We start from the raw sequence: 19385 nt of genomic DNA, 5'->3' as shown, positions 1-19385 counted from the left end.
AAACTTTGTGTTAACTGGTTTGGAATTCTGGGAGTTGAAGTCCACACATCTTTATATAGTTGAAGCAGAAACTTTGTGGTAGCTGGCTTGGAATTCTGGGAGTTGAAGTCCACACATCTTAATGTAGTTGAAACTGAGAAATGTTGTAGTAACTGACTGTGGAATTCTGGGAGTTGAAATCCCCACATGTTAAAATGGCTGAGGTCGAAAAACACTGGTATAGTGAGTTCCTAGGAATGTCCCCAGCACATGGTCTCCACAGTTAGACTCTGTGTAAGTGAACTTTAAAAACCTAAAGAAGGAAATCCGGATGAGTAACTACTAGGGAATGGTAGCACAAGGATGTAGCAATGAGGTAGCATCCTAATCAGGGCTTTTAAACCATCTCAGCAGTGAACTATGCCTCCAGGGCAACGTTTCTCAACTTCGTCAACTTTTAAGATTTGTGGACTTCAACTCCCAGAGTTGAAAGCCCCAGAAGGCAAGACAAGAAACAACAGATGGAAACTAATCAAGGAGAGAAGCAACCTGGAATTAAGAAAAAGCTTCCTAAGAGGGTGGACAATTAACCAGTGGAACAGCTTGCCTTCAGAAGTTGTGGGTGCTTCATCACTGGAGGTTTTTAAGAAGAGACTATGCAGCCACCTGTCTGAAATGGTATCGTTCTGACCTAGGCTTCCCCAAATCACAAAGCCGAGTCCACGTCCTGACAAAAAACCCTTTTATTTAATTTACAGTGAATTCCTCTCCAGCAAAGTCTTTCTTCTCCCACAGTCTTTCAAGACTCTTTCGGTCTTGCAATTGTTGTGGCTCCGTTGCCTGAGCCTGGGCTATCAACAGATGCAGACTCTGAGAGTGAGGGAGAGGAGTTGCCAAGGCCTCCCTCTCCAGGACCCTCCTCTCTGGCAATGCCTCCGGAGGACACCGAAGGCCAAACAATAGGCTCAGAGCCAAGCACGTCCCCGCAGCCACAGGTGGACAGCGATGAAGAAGATAAGTGCTGGCTGGACCCGCAACAGAGGCGCAGGGAGAAGCGTGCACAGCAGAAGGGAAGGCGTGCCAGAGATTAGCTGAGTCACTGGACCACACCCCACAGGATATAAATGTGAGTGTGGTGGCCGGTTCAGAAATACTCCATGATCTCTGTGTTACTGAACTTTGCCTGCTTTATCGGACTGCATTTGGATTAATCCTTGTATTGTTGACACTCTGCCTGTTTTATCAGAATGCTTGCAGTCTAATCTTTGTTTTGTGTGAGTAAAGTCTGAATTGGCAGCTAGCCACTGGGTTGCTGCCAGCTTTATCTTCAAAGAGTTTTGTCGTGTGGCTTATTAACTCCGGGCCGTCTGTGGGGGTGCGTGTGGGGTACGGGGACAGAACAGCAATAATTGGCAAGAATGCAGTAATGAACTAATTGTCTCCTGCAAACTCCATTCCCCTTTCGCTCCTCTTTTATTACCTCTGGGAGGGGCCATTTATCGTCCACCTGTGGCCTTACTCCCAAGTCGACCCTTGTTCTTTAGCTATTCCCTTCGTCTGGCAACTCTCCGCATGCGCACACTGGGAACAGGCTCCAGTTGTTCGTCTGCCTTACTGATGTCTGACTCCAAAGGCAGCTGTTAACTGGCATACGGCCCTGGTCCCCTCTTTGCCTCTGACGCAGAGCCCTCATCAGAGCCTTCCCCAGACTCCAGGACTGGCCCATGTTCCTCCCCAACCTCCTCACTGTCCGAATCTGCTGCCAGATCCGTTGGCCACTGGCAGGCCACAACAGGTATAGAGTCTCCTGCTTGAGCAGGGGGTTGGAGTAGAAGACCTCCAAGTGTCCCTTTCAGCTCTATTCTGATTGATCTTAAAAGTTGAGAAACGCTGTTTTAGGATATGGGAGAATATGAGAATTTCACATGGGATTTCAGAAGAAGGAAAAGAAAATGAGTCAGAGGCTGTTCCGTGTCTTTAACTGAGTCACTTTTCCTGGGTTTGTCTTTGCTCTCAATTTTTTTTTTAAAAAAAATAAACGTGCTGTCCACTTACCGTCCTGCAGGCAAAGCCCCCAGTCCGGACTCTTAGACGAGAGCGCTGAAGAATGCCTGTGATATAGGGGCAAAGCAGAAAAAGGCCATTATAAGCAATCCTATAAGGGACACAGTGGCTCAGTGGCTAAGACGCCGAGCTTATCGATCGAAAGGTCAGCAGTTCAGTGGTTCGAATCCTTAGTGCCGCATAACCGGGTGAGCTCCCGTTACTTGTCCCAGCTTCTGCCAACCTAGCAGTTCGAAAGCACGTAAAAGATGCAAGTAGAAAAATAGGGACCACCTTTGGTGGGAAGATAACAGCGTTCCGTGCACCTTTGGCGTTTAGTCATGCCGGCCAAGTGACCACGGAGGCGTCTTTGGACAGCGCTGGCTCTTCGGCTTTGAAACGGAGATGAGCACTGCCCCCTAGAGTCAGGAACGACTAGCACATATGTGCGATGGGAACCTTTAAGCAATCCTATGAACACAACAACTCTGTAGTTGTTGATTTGCTAAGAAGCCTGTTAACGCCACGATGTTGGGAGGAAAAAATATATCTTCTTCATCTACCATCAAACGAAGAACCCTGAATATAGAATAAACCTCTTGGTTTTCCCCCCAATTTTTAAATTTTGATGTCATTGGGAAGATTTTTATTTTTTTATTTATTTTTTTGTTGCTAATGGTTTAGAAAACCCCATCAATTCAGAATTCAGAAATAGAGATGTTCAAAACCACAAATTCAGGAAAAAGGGATCTATTTCGTCTCTGGGATTTTCCTTTCTCATCAAATTACTTCCTTCATAAGTACTCAATTTGACAGCAATGATTAAAGAATACTCTTTCGCTAATGGAAATCCTTTTCAAATAATTAATTAAACATATATTCCCCTTTTCTTGTGCCAAAAAAGCAATAATCAAAACCCATAGTCTTGAAGAATTTTTGAGATATATATATATATATATATATATATATATATATATATATATATATATATAAACTTTCTCTCCGTCTGTATAAATCTGTTATTTAAGAAGAATGCAACAAATAACTGGCAGATTATATTTCAGGGAGCCAAAGAACTGATCGAACATGCTTAACAGTGGCACCTCCTGTGGGAGAAATGGGCTGGTAGGTTTGGCATATCCAGTCCAACAAGCTAAGAATTTTGCTAAAAATAGGCAATCCATGCCTCATTGAGCCATTTCAGAGATATTTCCTTACTAAAACAGAGAAACAAGACTAACCACAAGCAGCCAAAACAGCAGTGGGACCAACTTCTGATTTCCTGCTAGGTTCCCCATGGACTTTCCTTGCAGAAAGCTGGCAGGGAGCGGGGGAAAATTAACAATCGCGTGACTGCCACGGCTGACATAGCAGTGTGGTGGCATGGCAGCACTGAAGCAGCCACACCTTTGCCAAATTTCAACCCCACAGGAGATGGGTGAGAGTGACAGAAAGACGATGGGCGGACAAAAAGGCAGTGGCAGCGGGAGTGACTTCCAATTTCCCGCTGGCTTCCCCAGTGACTTTCCTTTAAAGGAAGTTTGTTAGGGAGCGATGGAAATAATGATCACTTCCCCAACGGATGATTGAGGCGGCACTGAAATGGCCACAATTTTGCCAATCTTTCAGGAGTCATGGGTGGTTGCATTTTGTAAGTTAGCCCATTCGAGGTACGTTGATGGAAAACTATTGCCCTATGATACCCTGTTTTGCCCAGCTGAAGGTTACAGACAATGAGATATGAGAGTTTTATATAGAGCAACTGCTCACAATTGCGGCAAGCAAAAGTACCGTATTTTTCGGAGTATAAGACGCTCTGGACTATAAGACGCACCTATCTTTTTTGGTAAGGAAAACAAGAAAAAGAAATGTGCCTCTGCCTCCCAGCAATTTTGCCTCGTTGCAGCAAACAGCAAATAGCCTGCTTTACTTTCATTTTCATTTTCAGCACAGCTTGGTTAGCACAAGAAAAAAAAATCTACTCCCAGCAATTTACCTCCTTGCAGCAAGCAGCAGAGGCCCGCGCAGCAATAGGCAATGGCCTGCAGCTTGAAACAGCTGAGTGTCAGGAGGCCGATCCAACGGACAATCAACTTGTGCTAATTAGGCTGTGCTGAAGCTGAAATGGGCTGTTTCTTCTTGCTACTTGCAGCAAGGAGGTAAATTGCTGGGAGGCAGAAGCCAAAGGGTGGGGGCCAGTGGGTGGGTGGGGCTATATTTGGTGTATAAGACGCACCCAAATTTTCACTCCCTTTTAGGGGGGAAAAAGGTGCGTCTTATACTCCGAAAAATACCGTAGGGTATGGGAGCACCAGCTAAAATCAGCTTCCATAGCTTTTCACACCATTTACTCCTTGTTCAGAAGTAATAAATCCTCCAGAGATAATGATCAATAGACACTGTCAAGATACAATACAGGTAATCTTCAACTTGCAATTGAGTCCAAAATTTATGTTGCTAATTGAGATAGTTGTTAACTGAGTTTTCTCCCATTTTACAACCTTTCTTGCCACGGTTGTTAAGTGAATCACTGCAGTTGTTGTATTTGCAATGCTGCTGTTAAGTGAATCTGGCCTCCCCATTTGTCAAAAGGACCCAAAAGGGGATCCTATGACCCCAGGACAACTGTCATAAACATGACAGGCATAAACAAGGCTATAAGAGCCTTGGTGGCGCAGCAGACTAAAGTGCTGTTAATTAGCACCAGCTGCCTGCAATTACTGCAAGTTCGAATCTCACCAAGCTCAAGGTTGACTCAGCCTTCCATCCTTTCGAGGTAGGTAAAATGAGGACCCGGATTGTTGGGGGCAATAAGCTGACTTTGTATAAAAAAGAACACCACTTAGGGGGGGCCGAAAGCCCTACTAAGCAGGTAGATACAAAAGTATGAAAGCTATTGCTTAACGCATTGTAAGCCGCCCTGAGTCTCCGGAGAAGATACAATCAAGATCAAGTGAGGTACTAATACTACTCTATAAAGCCTTAGTAAGACCACACCTAGAATTCTGCATCCAGTTTTGGTCACCACACTAAAAAAAGATGTTGAGACTCTAGAAAAAGTGCAGAGGAGAGCAACCAGGATGATTAGGAGACTGGAGACTAAAACATACAAAGAACGGTTACAGGAACTGGGCATGGCTAGTCTAGTGAAGAGAAGGACCAGGGGAGACATGATAGCAGTCTTCCAATATTTGAGGGGCTGCCACAGAGAGGAGTGGGGAGTCAGGCTATTTTCCAAAGCACCTGAAGGCCAGACAAGGAATAATGGAGGAAAACTGATCAAGGAGAGATTCAACCTAGAAATAAGGAGAAATTTTCTGACAGTGAGAACAATCAACCCATGGAACAGAAGTTGCCTTTGGAAGTTGTGGGAGCTTCATCACTGGAGGCTTTCAAGAAGAGCTTTGCCTGTCATTTGTCAGAAATGGTGTAGGATCTCCTGCTTGGGCGGGGGGTTGGACTAGGTGACCTACAAGGTCCCTTCCAACTCTGCTAATCTGTAATCTGAACACACCTGTTGTCTGATTTGTCCGTCTCCGACTTGCTGAAACTGCTCTCTTCATTATCGCAGCCACCTGCGGAAGGAAAAGTTGGCAGAGTCAACGAAAGACCAGGAATGGGTTAACAGGAAAGGACATTTCAGTTCATAACTGAAGACCCTTGGTAGTACGGTGGTCTAAAGCACCCTGTTATTAAGACCAGCTGCCTGCAATTACTGCAGGTTCGAATCTCGCCAGGCTCAAGGTTGACTCAGCCTTCCATCCTTTCTAAGGTAGGTAAATTGAGGACCCAGATTATGGGGGCAATAAGCTGACTTTGTATAAATATACAAAAGGATGAAGGTTATTGTTTAGCGCATTGTAAGCCGCCCTGAGTCTCCGGAGAAGGGCGGCATATAAATCAAATTAAAAAAAAAAAATAACACAGACAAGCACAGATTATGGACACTGGGGAAAATCTAAGCACTGCTGTAACACCTCAAGCATCTGGCCATGTTTTCGGTTTGGATTGAGGAGATGGGAGCTGCAGTGTAACACTTCTGGAATGCATCAGATGAAGGAAGTCTGAATCAAACACGGGTGGTCCTCGATTTACAACCGATTGCGTAGCAACCATTGGAATCTACCATGCACTTCCCCATGTTCTGACCTAGGCTTCCCCAAACCACGAAGCAGACTCCATGTCCCGACAAAACCCCCTTTTTATTAAGTTACTGTGAATTCCTCTCATTCACATCCAGCAAAGTCTTTCAAGGGAGAATTTACAGTCACAGACCTTATCTGGCTTGGAGAGCTGCCAGGCCGATATCTTCAAAACTTGGCAAGGAGTCTCAGGAGAGTCACGAACTCATGCCCTAGTTACCTCCCGTATGGACTACTGTAATGCTCTCTACATGGGGCTCCCCTTGAAAAGCACCCGGAGGCTCCAACTGGTCCAGAACGTAGCCGCACGGGTGATTATGGGCGCAGCTCGTTACGCCCATGTAACACCTCTCCTACGCGAGCTGCACTGGCTCCCGGTGGTCTTCCGGGTGCGATTCAAGGTGTTAGTTATCACCTTTAAAGCGCTCCATGGCTTAGGACCTGGGTACCTACGAGACCGTCTTTTGCCACCAATAGCCTCCCACCGACCAGTTCGTTCTCACAGGGAGGGACTACTCAGGGTACCGTCAGTCAAATTATGTCGACTGGCGACTCCCAGGGGGAGGGCCTTCTCTGTGGGGGCTCCAACCCTTTGGAATGAACTGCCCCCGGAGATACGGAATATCCCTGATCTCCGTGCTTTCCGCCGTGCCCTCAAGACCCTGATGTTCCAACAGGCGGGGCTAAACATACGAACATGTGAATGATTTTTTAAATGTTATCTAATTCTGGGTTTTATTTAATTGACCAAACTAAGTAATAATTTTAATTAGCAATTTTATGATGTTTGTGTGTCTATATTTTTCTTGACTGTACACCGCCTTGAGTCCTACGGGAGAAAGGCGGTATAGAAATATAATAAATAAATAAATAAATAAATAAATAAATAAATAAATAAATAAATAAATAAATAAATAAATAAAGCAAACTAATTGTCTCCTGCAAATTCCACTCCCCTTTCGCTCCTTATTCCCTATGGGAGGGGCCATTCACTGTCCACCTGCGGCTTTACTCCTGAGTCGACCCTTGTTCCTTAGCTGTTCCCTTCTCCTGGCAGCTCTGCGCATGCGCACACTGGGAACAGGCTCCAGCTTTTCTTCTGCCCCACTGATGTCCGACTCCGAAGGCAGCTGACAACTGACAGACGGCCCTGGCCCCCTCTCTGCCTCCGACGCAGAGCCCTCATCAGAGCCTTCCTCAGACTCCAGGACTGGCCCATGTTCCTTCCCAATCTCATTGTCTGAATCTGCCACCGCTGGTGGGCCACAACACCCCATTGGTGCTTATGACCCATTTCTGAAGTTCCAATGGTTGCCCCCCATCCCCAGCATAAAAATGTAGTTCGGGTGTTTGACAACTGGCTTCAATCGACAGTCATTTGCAGTGTCTCGTGGTCACATGATCACATTTTACAATGCTTTTTTTTTTTTGCTGAAAACTGGACTTGCGGCCATAAGAGGCAGGCTCCAATATGGTCGTTAAGTCGAGGACTACGTGCAACTCGAAGTAAATGAGCCAAGCCACATTATCAATAGCAGAGGGAACAGAGAGTGTTCCTCTCCGATCGGAACAGAGATTTATTTATTTGATTTTATTTATTTATTTATTTATTTTATTTTATTTTTCAGATTTCTATACCGCCCTTCTCCTTTCGGACTCAGGGCGGTGAAGAGCCAAGATAAAAACATTTATACACAAAAGTTAAAAATAGATTTAAAATAATTAAATAAAGAGCCAAAAAGAGCCTTGGTAGTACAGGGGTTTAAGGCACTCTGTTATTAAGCTGGTTATTAAGACCAGCTGCCTGCAATTACTGCAGGGTTCGAATCTCACCAAGGCTCAAGGTTGACTCAGCCTTCCATCCTTTCTAAGGTAGGTAAGGTTTTATTTCTATTTTAAATTTTGTATTTATATGTTTTATTTCATGGCTGTTCACCGCCCTGAGTCCTTCGGGAGTAGGGCGGTATACAAATTTAATAAAATGAAAATGAAATGAATGAAATGTAGGTAAATTGAGGACCCAGTTGTGGGGGCAATAAGCTGACTTTGTATAAATATACAAAAGGATGAAGGCTATTGCTGAGCACATTGTAAGCCGCCCTGAGTCTTCGGAGAAGGGCGGCATATAAATCAAATTAAAAAAAAAAAAAATTTGGCCCGTAATTTAAAACTTTTCAATTAAAATCCATATCAAATTTTAAAACCAACCATAAAATCAGGACAGCCCGGCTAACTGAAAAAAATAGGTTTTTAGGGCCCGAAGAAAAGTCCGGAGGTCGGAGATCACTCGTATCTCTGGGGGTAGATTGTTCTAGAGGGTAGGTGCCACCACAGAAAAGGCTCTCCCCCTGGGGGTCGCCAGCCGACATTGTCTGGCCGACTGCACCCTGAAGAGGCCCTCTCTGTGGGAGTTGGCCGGTGGGAGGCAATTCGTGGCAGAAGGCGGTCCCGTAAGTACCCCGGTCCTAAGCCATGGAGCGCTTTAAAGGTCATCACCAACACCTTGAAGCGCACCCGGAAGTCCACCGGAAGCCAATGCAGCTCGCGCAGGAGAGGAGTCACATGGGAGCGCCCCATCGCTCCCATAATCCCCCACGCGGCCGCATTCTGCACCAGTTGGAGCCTCCGGGTGTACCCCAAGGGGAGCCCCATGTAGAGATTTATATGCCGCCCTATCTCCATAGAACTCAGGGCGGCTCACAACAATAAAATATCCAAATAAAAGCGTGTTAAAATACATGTTAACCCTCCCAGTCCAGGCTGAACAGCCATGTCTTTAAGTCGCGGCGGAAGGTGCGGAGGTCAGGGGCCAACTGGAGCCCCAGAGGAAGTTAGTTCCAGAGGGTGGGAGCACCCACAGAGAAAGCTCTGCCTCTAGGAGTCGCCAGTCGACACTGTCTAGCCGACGGCACCCTGAGTAGGTCCTCCCTGTGAGAACGCACCGGGTGATGGGGAGCTGTTGCTGGTTGCAGATGGTCCGACAAATATTCTGGGACCTAAGCGATAGTGGAAGACCTAAGAGATAGTGGAACTTTCCCGGAAGTCTAGAAAAACAAGACCTTTGCCCCGTAACAATACGTCAAATGTTTTGAGTCAAAACACTGTTTTATTTTCAGTGCCCAGTTTCTAGCGTACAACAGGCTACTGAGGGAGAAATGAGATATTTGGGGAGACATGAAAGGCTTCCAAGCAGAAAAACTGAGCTGCCGCATTTGAGGGGGGAAAAAAAAAGACATTTCAAACTTTGTACTTTTCGAACTGAAAGGTTTCTTGTGCCCCAGACAAAAATGCCCCCTCTGGTTTTGGAATTTCGCCCCCTTTAAGCAGTCCCTTAGCTAAGAAAAATTTGAAAATGGGTGACAGCACAATATCCCTGTCCTTTTACCATAAAGTTACTCACTTTCAACTATGTTGAGATGTGTGGACTTCAATTTTCAGAATTCCAGAATCAGCTACCCCAAAATTTCGCAATTTCAAGTACATTAAAAAGTCTGGACTTCAACTCCCAGAATTCCACAAACAATTACTACGAAGTTTCTCAGTTTCAACTACATTAAGAGGGACTTCAACTCCCAGAATTCCAACCCAGCTACCACAAAGTTTCTGTTTCAACTACGTTAAGCTGTGTGGATTTCAATTTTCAGGATTCCACAATCAGCTACCGCAAAATTTTGCAGTGTCAACTACATTAAGAAGTGTGGGCTTGAAAGGAGAAAGGAAAATAAGGTACATACTAGTATATTTAAGGGAATTTTATTAATGTTATTAATTGTGGATGGTCAACTAAATTAAAGGGGTTTTTTTATGTAAGATTTGAATATGATGATGTATATTGCGTATAGTAAAACAGAATAGCAGATGAAATGTGAAATGGCAATTTGGTTTACTGTATTTTTCGGAGTACTGTATAAGATGCACCTTTTTCCCCCCTAAAAGGGGGTGAAAATTTAGGTGCGTCTTATACACCAAATGTGGCCCCACCCACCCACTGGCTCCCACCCTTTGGCCTCTGCCTCGCAGCAGTTACCACCTTGCAAGCAAACAGCAAGAAAAAACAGCTCCTTTCAGCTTCAGCACAGTCTAATTAGCACAAGTTGATTGGATCAGCCTCCCGACTCTTAGCTGATTTACTCTCAGCTGTTTTGCGCAGGGCTCTGCTGCTTGCTGCAAAGAGGTAAATTGCTGGAGCAGATTTTTTTTCTTTGTGCTAATCAAGCTGAATTATAAAAACGAAAATGAAAGTAAAGCAGGCTGTTTGCTGTATGCTGCAAGGAGGCAAAATTGCTCAAAGGCAGAGGCAGAGGGAGATTTCTTTTTCTTCTTTTCCTCACCAAAAAAGGTAGGTGCGTCTTATACTCCGGTGCGTCTTATACTCCGAAAAATACGATAATTTTGAAGACAATTTAAATTAAGAGACGAAGTTGAAATGTTAAAAAGTGGGATGGGAAATTTGAGAAATATATTTAGCAATGGAGAAATAAGATAATTAATTGATGTTATTGTAAGGGATTAGGAATTAAGGGCGGATAGTGATATTGTTTACGTATTAAGAAGAAAATAAGATAAGATAAAGAACTACCCTGTTTCCCCCAAAATAAGACATCCCCTGATAATAAGCCCAATCGGGCATTTGAGCGCAAGGCAATAAGGCCAAGCACTTATTTCAGGGTTCAAAAAAATATAAGACAGGGTCTTATTTTCAGGGAAACATGGTATGGAAAGAGAATATTTATGGCTAAAATTGGAAAGAAAGATATGATGTAAAATAGATTTGAAAAAAAGAATAACATGGCAGAAGCTGAAATAATAAAATATGGTGAAAAATGATTAATTTGTGCTAAACGATTATATAAGAGATAAATAGAATCCAGGAGTCTGGATAGCTCAACAGACAGAGCTCTGTAATTTAAAACCAGCTGTCTGCAATTAAAGTAAGATCGAATTCCGCCAGGCTCAAGGTTGACTCAGCCTTCCATCCTTTCTAAGGTAGGTAAATTGAGGACCCAGTTTGTGGGGGCAATAAGCTGACTTTGTATAAATATACAAAAGTATGAAGGCTATTGCTTAACGCATTGTAAGCCGCCCTGAATCTCCGGAGAAGGGCGGCATATAAATCAAATTAAAATAAATAAATAAAAAAAATATGGAAAAATGGGAAGATACCCGGTCAACATGTATGAAATATGTATGATGAAAGAAAAATTCTAATAAAACGTGTTTACCAAAAAAAAAAAAAAAAAAAAAAAGTGTGGACTTCAACTCCCAGAATTCCACAACCAGCTACCACAAAGTTTCTCAATTTCAACCACATTAAGATGTCTGGACTTCAATGGGGTGAAGATGTAACTGTAAAACTTTTGAAATAAAAACAAAAAAAAAACAAAAAAAAAACCAAGATGTCTGGACTTCAACTCCCAGAATTCTAAGCCAGCTACCACAAAGTTTCTGTTTCAACGATATTAAGATGTCTGAACTTCAACTCCCAGAATTCCACAGCCAGCAAAACTGGCCAGGGGAATTCTGGGAGTTGAAGTCCATACATCTTAAAGCGGTTGAGGTTGGGAGATACATTTTACCCCAAGAGGATGCAAATAGTACCTTGACAAGGGCTGTCCTCCAGAGATGAACCATCCAGTGGCGGCGGCGGCTGAGTTGGCGGAGGAGGGAGACCCTGAGGCAGCAGGGGAGGGGGCTGAGAGGGCGGAGGAGGGGCTGTGCACATCTGGGAGCGAGCCTGAGAAATGGGGAGGGGCGGAGGGGTCTGGGACGTTGGGGGAGGTGGGGGTGGCTGGGTGGGGGGAGGCAACATGAGAAAACCTTCCCCAAAAGCAAACGGAGAGACGCGGCCAGGAAGGTGGTTCATCTCAAGAGGGTATTGGAGGGAACTCCGGCGAGCCGAGGGTCCCAAGGAGCTGCGAGGTGGTTTCGTGGGGGCTTTGGGCGGGATGGCCGGAGGTAGGAGCTCGCCATCCAGAGAGACAGAGCCACCCCCTTTGTTGCGACGAGGTGGCTTCGGCATCAACGGCGGGCAGCGTAGCGGAAGGGGCTCGGCCGTGGAACGGTAGCTCGTTAACACGACACCCCCTTCGGGATGCCCGTTTGTGGACGGCGGGGAGTCAAGGGGCTTTTTGCTTCGGGACGAGCGGCGAGTTTTTGGGACCCTGCCCGCTGCGATGGAGGAAGGCTGGGCAGGCGAGGCACCGATTCCCAGGAATTTTTGGAAGGAGGCTCCCCCTTCGTCGGCAGAGGATGATAGGTCCGAAGCCAGCCCGTTCTCCATATCCTGCAGCCGGGATGTTGCGGGGACCCAAACCAAGACCATGCCCGGGTTCTGTTGATGGCAAACACAGGGGCAGCCGGACATACAGGAAGTGGGAAAATCCAGCCCGTTTTGCTCGGCCTCCGATAATACCGATGGCTGAGTTTCCTTGCAAGGATCTGAGAGGAAGCAGAGGGAGAGAGACAATTTTTAATTTTTTTTATTTATACCGTTTATTGCTTTTACAAATAACTCAAGACAGGAATGGTATCTAACACAACTTCCTCCTCCTATTTTCCCCACAACAACCCTGTGAGGTAAGTTAGGTTAAGGCCGTGATGGCAAACTTATGGCACATGTGCCACAGCTGGCACGCAGAACCCTCTTTGTGGGCACCTGAGCCGTCGCCCAGCTCAGCTCCACCATGCATACACGCATGCGCCTCCCACTGGCCAGTTGATTTTTGGGATGCGTGCGTGTCTCACGCATACGTGAGACATGCACATGCGCAGGGGGGCTCATGTGCCCATGTGTGTGTGGGGGGTCGTGTGTACATGCAGGGGGGGTGCAGCACCCCCCACAGCCCGTTTTTGGGCCCAAGAGGCTGTAGGGAGGTGTGCTAGGCCCAAAATGGGCCCAAAATGGGGGGCAGGGAGGCAGCGCCCCCCCACGGCCCGTTTTTGATCTCAGGAGGCTGCAGGGAGGCCTGCTAGGCCCAAAATGGGGGAAAGGGAGGTTGCGCGTGCATGCGCAGGTGAGCGGGGGGAGGTCGGGTGTACATGTGCTGTCGTACGCACGCACTCGCTTTCCCCACACGAAAGTAGTCACCTGAGTAGTGCTTCACCCTGAGAACACAGATAAACCTCCAAGTGTTTCAACGACCCTCTAAAAGGATGCAAATGACCGGCTGTCTGGAAGGAATATAAATCCTTCCATTCCCCACTATCCTATCAGAGCTGAAGAAGCTTCTTGAATGAGAAGCGAAACGTCTTCAAAAGAAAAAACAAGAAAGTCCAGTTGTCTCCTAAAAAAAGCACCTTTGGGACAACCTTGGTGACGCAGCAGACTAAAGTCCTGTTAAGTAGCACCAGCTGCCTGCAATTACTGCAAGTTCAAATCTCACCAGGCTCAAGGTTGACTCAGCCTTCCATCCTTTCGAGGTAGGTAAAATGAGGACCCGGATTGTGGGGGCAATAAACTGACTTAGTATAAAAAAGAACACCGCTTAGGGGGGGCCGAAAGCCCTACTAAGCAGGTATATACAAAAGTATGAAGGCTATTGCTTAACGCATTATAAGCCGCCCTGAGTCTCCGGAGAAGGGCGGCATATAAATCAAACCAATAAAATAAAATAATAATAATAAACTAGATGACTGAGATTCTCTACAAAATGTACTATCTTGAACCCAAGGCAAAGCTGTCCCACTTACCCAACTGATCCGTGCTCTCTTTTTCTCCAATGGCTTTTTCTTCCTTGTTGTCATGCTGCTGGCAGCCGGAAGGCGGCGATCGGATAATTTTTTCGGCGTCCTCTTTCTCCGGGGGACCCGTTTGATCGAAGTGTACCACGATCTTGCGAACGGCGCCAGATTTCTGCAGCTTGTGCAAGGGCTGAGCTGGGCCGCCCGGGTGTTCGGTAGCCGGCGAGCGCCCGTCCTTCTCCAGCGGCAAAGGAGGGGTAGGGACCCGGAGCAGCTTGGCGGAGTCCGGTCTGGGGGGCACGTAAGGACGCGGCCTGGTGGGCGGACGTGGCTTGATAATGCGAGTGGGTTTCTGAGTGGGAGGCGTGGCGGGAGGCAGGGGGTCTAAGGAGGACATCTTCACTCCAGGAAGGTCATCTGGAACGGCTCCCCTGTGGCTTCATTTCCTGCAGGGGAAGAAGAGAAAATGGAAATACCATTATTGAATTTATGTGGTGGGCCGGGAGGGAAGGAGGTGTTATTTTATGCCATTTGAGACCGTAATGTTCCTTGTAATATTCATATTACATCTATATAGGGCAGTGATGGCTAACTTTTTCCGGACCGAGTGCCCAAAGCGTGCCTGTGCACGCATGAATGCGTGTGCGTGTACCCAAACCCCCAAAATGCGATGCCCACATGGGCCCTGCGTATACGCCCAGCCCTGTGCATGCACGCACGGCCCTCATGCATGCACCCTGCCTCCTGCACATGCATGCATGGCACTGTGTGGGACACATGTGGAGTGGGACACCCCACATGTGTCCACGGCATGCCTGCGTGCCCCTCCATGTGCCCCACCTCCTGTGCATGTGCAGCAGAGATCTGAAGACAAGCTGGCCAGCGGGAGGCGCGTGCACATGCACGGCGGAGCTAAGCTGGGGCGACGGCTCGCCTGCCCACAGAGAGGGCGCTGCGTGCCACCTGTGGCATGTGTGCCATAGGTTCATTTATTTTTCTTTACTTTTATTTGATTTATATACCGCCCTACTCCCGAAGGACTCAGGGCGGTGAACAGCCAACAATAAAATACATATATACAAAATTTAAAAGCAGAAATAAAATCAAATTAAATAGTTTGGCCCAGACAGATTAAAACCCCAATCAATTTAAAACAAATTTAAACTTTGAGCATTAAAAATATTAAAAAATATTAAAATTATTAAAATTGTTTAAAAAGAGGAAGAAAGTTAGTCCAGGCCCGCCTGGTGAAATAAAAAGGTCTTTAGAGCGCGGCGGAAGGTGCACAGATCCGGGATCCTCGTTCCAGATGGTAGGTGCCCCCACAGAGAAGGCTCTCCTCCTGGGGACCGCCAGTCAACATTGTTTGGCCGATGGCACCCGGAGGAGCCCCTCTCTATGAGAGCATACTGGCCGGTGGGAGGCAATTGGTGGTAGTAGGCAGTCCCGCAAGTATCCAGGTCCTGAGCCATGGAGCGCTTTAAAGGTGGTAACCAAAACCTTGAAGCGCACCCGGAAGACCACCAGGAGCCAGTGCAGCTCGCGCAGGAGGGGTGTTACATGGGAGCACCATGTCGCTCCCATTGCCACCCGTGCGGCCACACTCTGCGCCAGTTGGAGCCTCCGGGTTTAGGACTACAATTGAGCCAAAGTTTCTGTTACTAAGAAAGGCAGCTGTTAAGTGTGTTGCACCCCATTTTGCGACCTTTTTTTTTTTTTGCCACAGTTGTTACGCAAATCAATGCAGTTTTTAACGAAATCCTGTGATCGTTCAGAAAACCTGACTTACCTACATAGACTTTGATTATCAGAAGCTGGCTGGGAAGGTTACAAATGGTTATGATCAGGGGTGAAATGCTTCCGGTTCGGACCGGATCACTCGATCCAGTAGCGACGGAGGCGGGTGGTTTGGAGAACCGGTAGCAAAAATCCCTGCCCCACCCCCATTGCCCAGCTGAGCTGCGCAATCATCAGAGGCTTTTTTTTTTTTAAAAAGCATTTTTTCTACAACCTCTTTGGCTGAAAAAATGCTTTTAAAAGTAAAAAAAAAAAGCCTCTGATGATCGCGCGGCTCAGCTGGGATCATCAGAGGCTTTTAAAAGCATTTTTTCTACAACCTCTTCGGCCGAAGAGGTTATAGAAAAAATGTTTTTAAAAGGAAAAAAAGCCTCTGCCGATCAGGCGAGTCAGCTGGGATCGTCAGAGGCTTTAAAAAAAAAAGCCTCTGCCTATCAGGCTAGTCAGCTGGGATCGTCAGACGCTTTTTTAAAAAAAGAAAGCCTCTGCCGATCAGGCAAGTCAGCTGGGATCGTCAGAGGCTTTAAAAAAAAAAGCTTCTGCCAATCAGGCAAGTCAGCTGGGATCGTCAGACGCTTTAAAAGCATTTTTTTTTTTACAATCTCTTCAGTTTAAAAATGGTTTTAAAAGTAAAAAAAAAAGTTGGCCACGCCCACTCAGACATATTACCTCCCCACCAAGCCACACCTACAGAACCGGTAGTAACCAATTTTACATTTCACCACTGGTTATGATCACATGATCCTAAATACATGCCAGTCGCCAAGTGCCCAAATTTGGTCAAGTTGCCCCTGGGGATGTCACGACGGTCACAAAACTGTGAAGACCAGTCATAAATCAGCTTTTTCAGCGCTGTAGTTAACTACATTCATTAAATGAATGCTGAATAGTCCAGGACTACCTGTATCTCCACTGTTATTTTCCTCAAAACAACAACCCTGCGAGGCAGGAAGGGTGGGAAGAGAGGAAGAGATTGGCCCAAAGTCAGAGTTTGCAAACTTTAGGATGAATTTGAACCTTAAGCTGTTTCTACTTTCGGCCCAACACTTATCTGTGCTTTAAGTTGCCTGCAATAGTTTTAGCAGGCATTTTTTGCATACTTCTCACATTTATTTATTTTTTTAAAAAAAACAGCAACATAGCCACAAGAAAAAATAAAGAAGTAGCAGATATCCTTCTCAGCTTTTTGGAGAAATGATTTAAATTTATTATTCTATACGGGGACGAGTACAAGGGACGGGGCTTTTTCAGTGGTGGCTCCATTTCTGTGAATTCCTTTCTAAAAGCCAGAAAAGGGCTTTTCCAAAAGAGTTTTTTAGTTTGTCGGTTTGTTTCCTCTATTAATTTCGGTATGTTCCACCTGAAGATGATAGTCTGTTCTTTAAATTGTTATTTGTTTGTTTGTTTTATTGTTTGTTTGTTTTATTAAATTTATATACCGCCCTACTCCCGGAGGACTCAGGGCGGTGAACAGGCACAAAATAAAATACATAAATACAAAAGTTAGAAACATAATTAAAACCAAATTAAATAATTTAGCCCAAGACAATTAAAAATCCCAATAATTTAAAACAAATTAAAATTTCAATTTAAAAATTTAAAAGAAAGGGGAGAAAATTAGGCCAGGCCGGCTTACAATTTAAATTGTTGAGCTGAATAATGATTGATATTTATTATAGCAATAGCACTTCGTCTTATATACCGCTTCACAGAACGTTACAGCCCTCTCTAAGCGGTTTATAGAGTCAGCCTATTGCCCCCAACAATCTGGGTCCTCATTTTGTCCACCTCGGAAGGATGGAAGGCTATATATATTCAGAATATATATTCAATATATTCAGGGGTGGGCTGCTGGGAGTTTGCAGGGGTTCAAGAGAACCTCTAGCTAAGATTCTGTGCAGTTCGGAGAACCCCCAAATCCCACTCCTGGCTGGCCCCACCCACCCCTCCCCTCCCCTCCCCTGAATCCCCACGCAGCCCTAGGACACACCATCTACCAGAAGAAAACACACACAAACCGCTATCTGCACGCACTCTCACACCACCACCCAGCACAGATCAACTCCGTAGCCAAGACACTCATCTCCAGAACAAAACACTTAGCTGATGAACAACACCTAAAAACCGAACTACACACTCTCACTAACGTACTAACATCCAATGGATTCCAAAGAAATAAGATCACCAACCTAATCCAAAAAGAAACCCCCACTAAAATCCAAGACAAGAGCCTTGGTAGTACAGGGGTTTAAGGCACCCTGTTATTAAGCTTATTAAGACCAGCTGCCTGCAATTACTGCAGGGTTCGAATCTCGCCAAGGCTCAAGGTTGACTCAGCCTTCCATCCTTTCTAAGTAGGTGAAATGAGGACCCAGTTTGTGGGGGCAATAAGCTGACTTTGTATAAATATACAAAAGGATGAAGGCTATTGCTGAGCACATTGTAAGCCGCCCTGAGTCTTCGGAGAAGGGCGGCATATAAATCAAATTAAAAAAAAAAAAAAAAAAAAGGACAGAGAACAAGAAAACGGCAAAGCCCTCCTCCCATACATAAAAAGCACCACAGACAGAATCAGCAAGATCCTCCACAAACACAACATCAAGACAGCATTCTGCACAAACCGAAAAATATCCACCATCCTAAGAAACCCCAAAGACAAAATTGAGTTAGAAAATCAAGGAGTATATGAAATCCCTTGCACCGCCTGCCCCACCACATACATCGGACAAACCAACAGAAGAATAAGTGCACGCATTGAAGAACACAAGAACTCAGTCAGAAAAGAGGAACCAACTTCTTCCCTGGTCCAACACCTCAAAGCCACAGGACATGATATTGACTTTAAAAAGACCAGAACTATCGCCAAAACTGAACACTTTAACAACAGAATAATCAGAGAAGCCATCGAGATAGAAAAACGTCCACACAGCATCAATAAATGAGATGACACCTCCCGCCTGCCAGCCATTTGGAAACCCGCCCTTATTGACAAACGAGTCGCTAACACAAAGAATGACACCAGACCCACACTCACGAGAGCCACACAGGATGTAACCACCACACATCCACGCAGAAAGCAGACTCAAACCCACACTGATGATCAGGCACGACAATGGACCAGAAGCCAGACCACAGCTGCATCATTAGCCACTTTAAACCCCTCCAATCCATACATGAAGCAGACTGACACCCAACATGAAGAGATGGCACGGCCACGAACACGAAGCCAAACAACAGCAACACAGCTCACCAGCTCAAATCCCCCTGCTACTCAGACTAACCCGAGCACAACCAAGCCCCCACCTAAACAGAACACACACCCATCCAATCAGGGCACAGCCAACCCCCCATCCAATCAGAGCACAGCCAAACCCCCAACCAATCAAAACACACCTCCACCCAATCAGAACACAGCCAAGCTCCCACCCAATCAGTTCCCACCCCCACTGGCAGTTAAAAGGAAGAAACAGCTGCGATCACACACATTGCTCCTAGAAGCACGAAGCCGAGAACACCAGCCTGAAGATGACGAATGAGACTTCGTCGAAACGTTGCCAAGACACCTCCAATTTTACACGGGAGAAAACCCGAATAACCAAAGACCTACATACAAACACCCGCGAAAACCTCAGAATATATATATGTATGTATGTATGTATGTATGTATGTATGTATGTATGTATGTATATATGTCTTCTTAAGTTAATTTTTTGCATATATATATATATATATATATATGTAGGT

General features: G+C 45.7%; 1 protein-coding gene across 4 annotated transcripts in view; it reads right to left on the bottom strand.

Annotated features, from left to right (window-relative positions):
- Positions 1 to 19385, bottom strand: part of ARHGEF15 (Rho guanine nucleotide exchange factor 15) — a 93746-nt gene that overhangs the window by 33923 nt on the left and 40438 nt on the right. For 3 of the 4 annotated variants that reach the window (XR_015734182.1, XM_087893843.1, XM_087893844.1), the window contains exons 2-5: positions 13854 to 14290; positions 11763 to 12602; positions 5537 to 5597; positions 2035 to 2090 (exon numbers count right to left, since the gene is read on the bottom strand). Coding sequence is in view for 3 of the 4 variants with exons in the window: in XM_087893843.1 (XP_087749969.1) it covers positions 2035 to 2090; positions 5537 to 5597; positions 11763 to 12602; positions 13854 to 14241 (1345 nt within the window). In the remaining variant the exon portion in view is untranslated. Of the gene's footprint in view, positions 1 to 2034; positions 2091 to 5536; positions 5598 to 11762; positions 12603 to 13853; positions 14523 to 19385 lie in introns of those variants that run through there. The other variant, XM_034441845.3, reaches the window with a different exon arrangement.

The sequence above is a fragment of the Pantherophis guttatus genome, chromosome 4, assembly GCF_059756535.1.
Source record: "Pantherophis guttatus breed Tessera chromosome 4, ASM5975653v1, whole genome shotgun sequence".
Classification (NCBI taxonomy): domain Eukaryota; kingdom Metazoa; phylum Chordata; class Lepidosauria; order Squamata; family Colubridae; genus Pantherophis; species Pantherophis guttatus.
The sequence above is the reverse complement of the archived record's forward strand: the minus strand, read 5'-3'. Positions and strand labels throughout refer to the sequence as shown.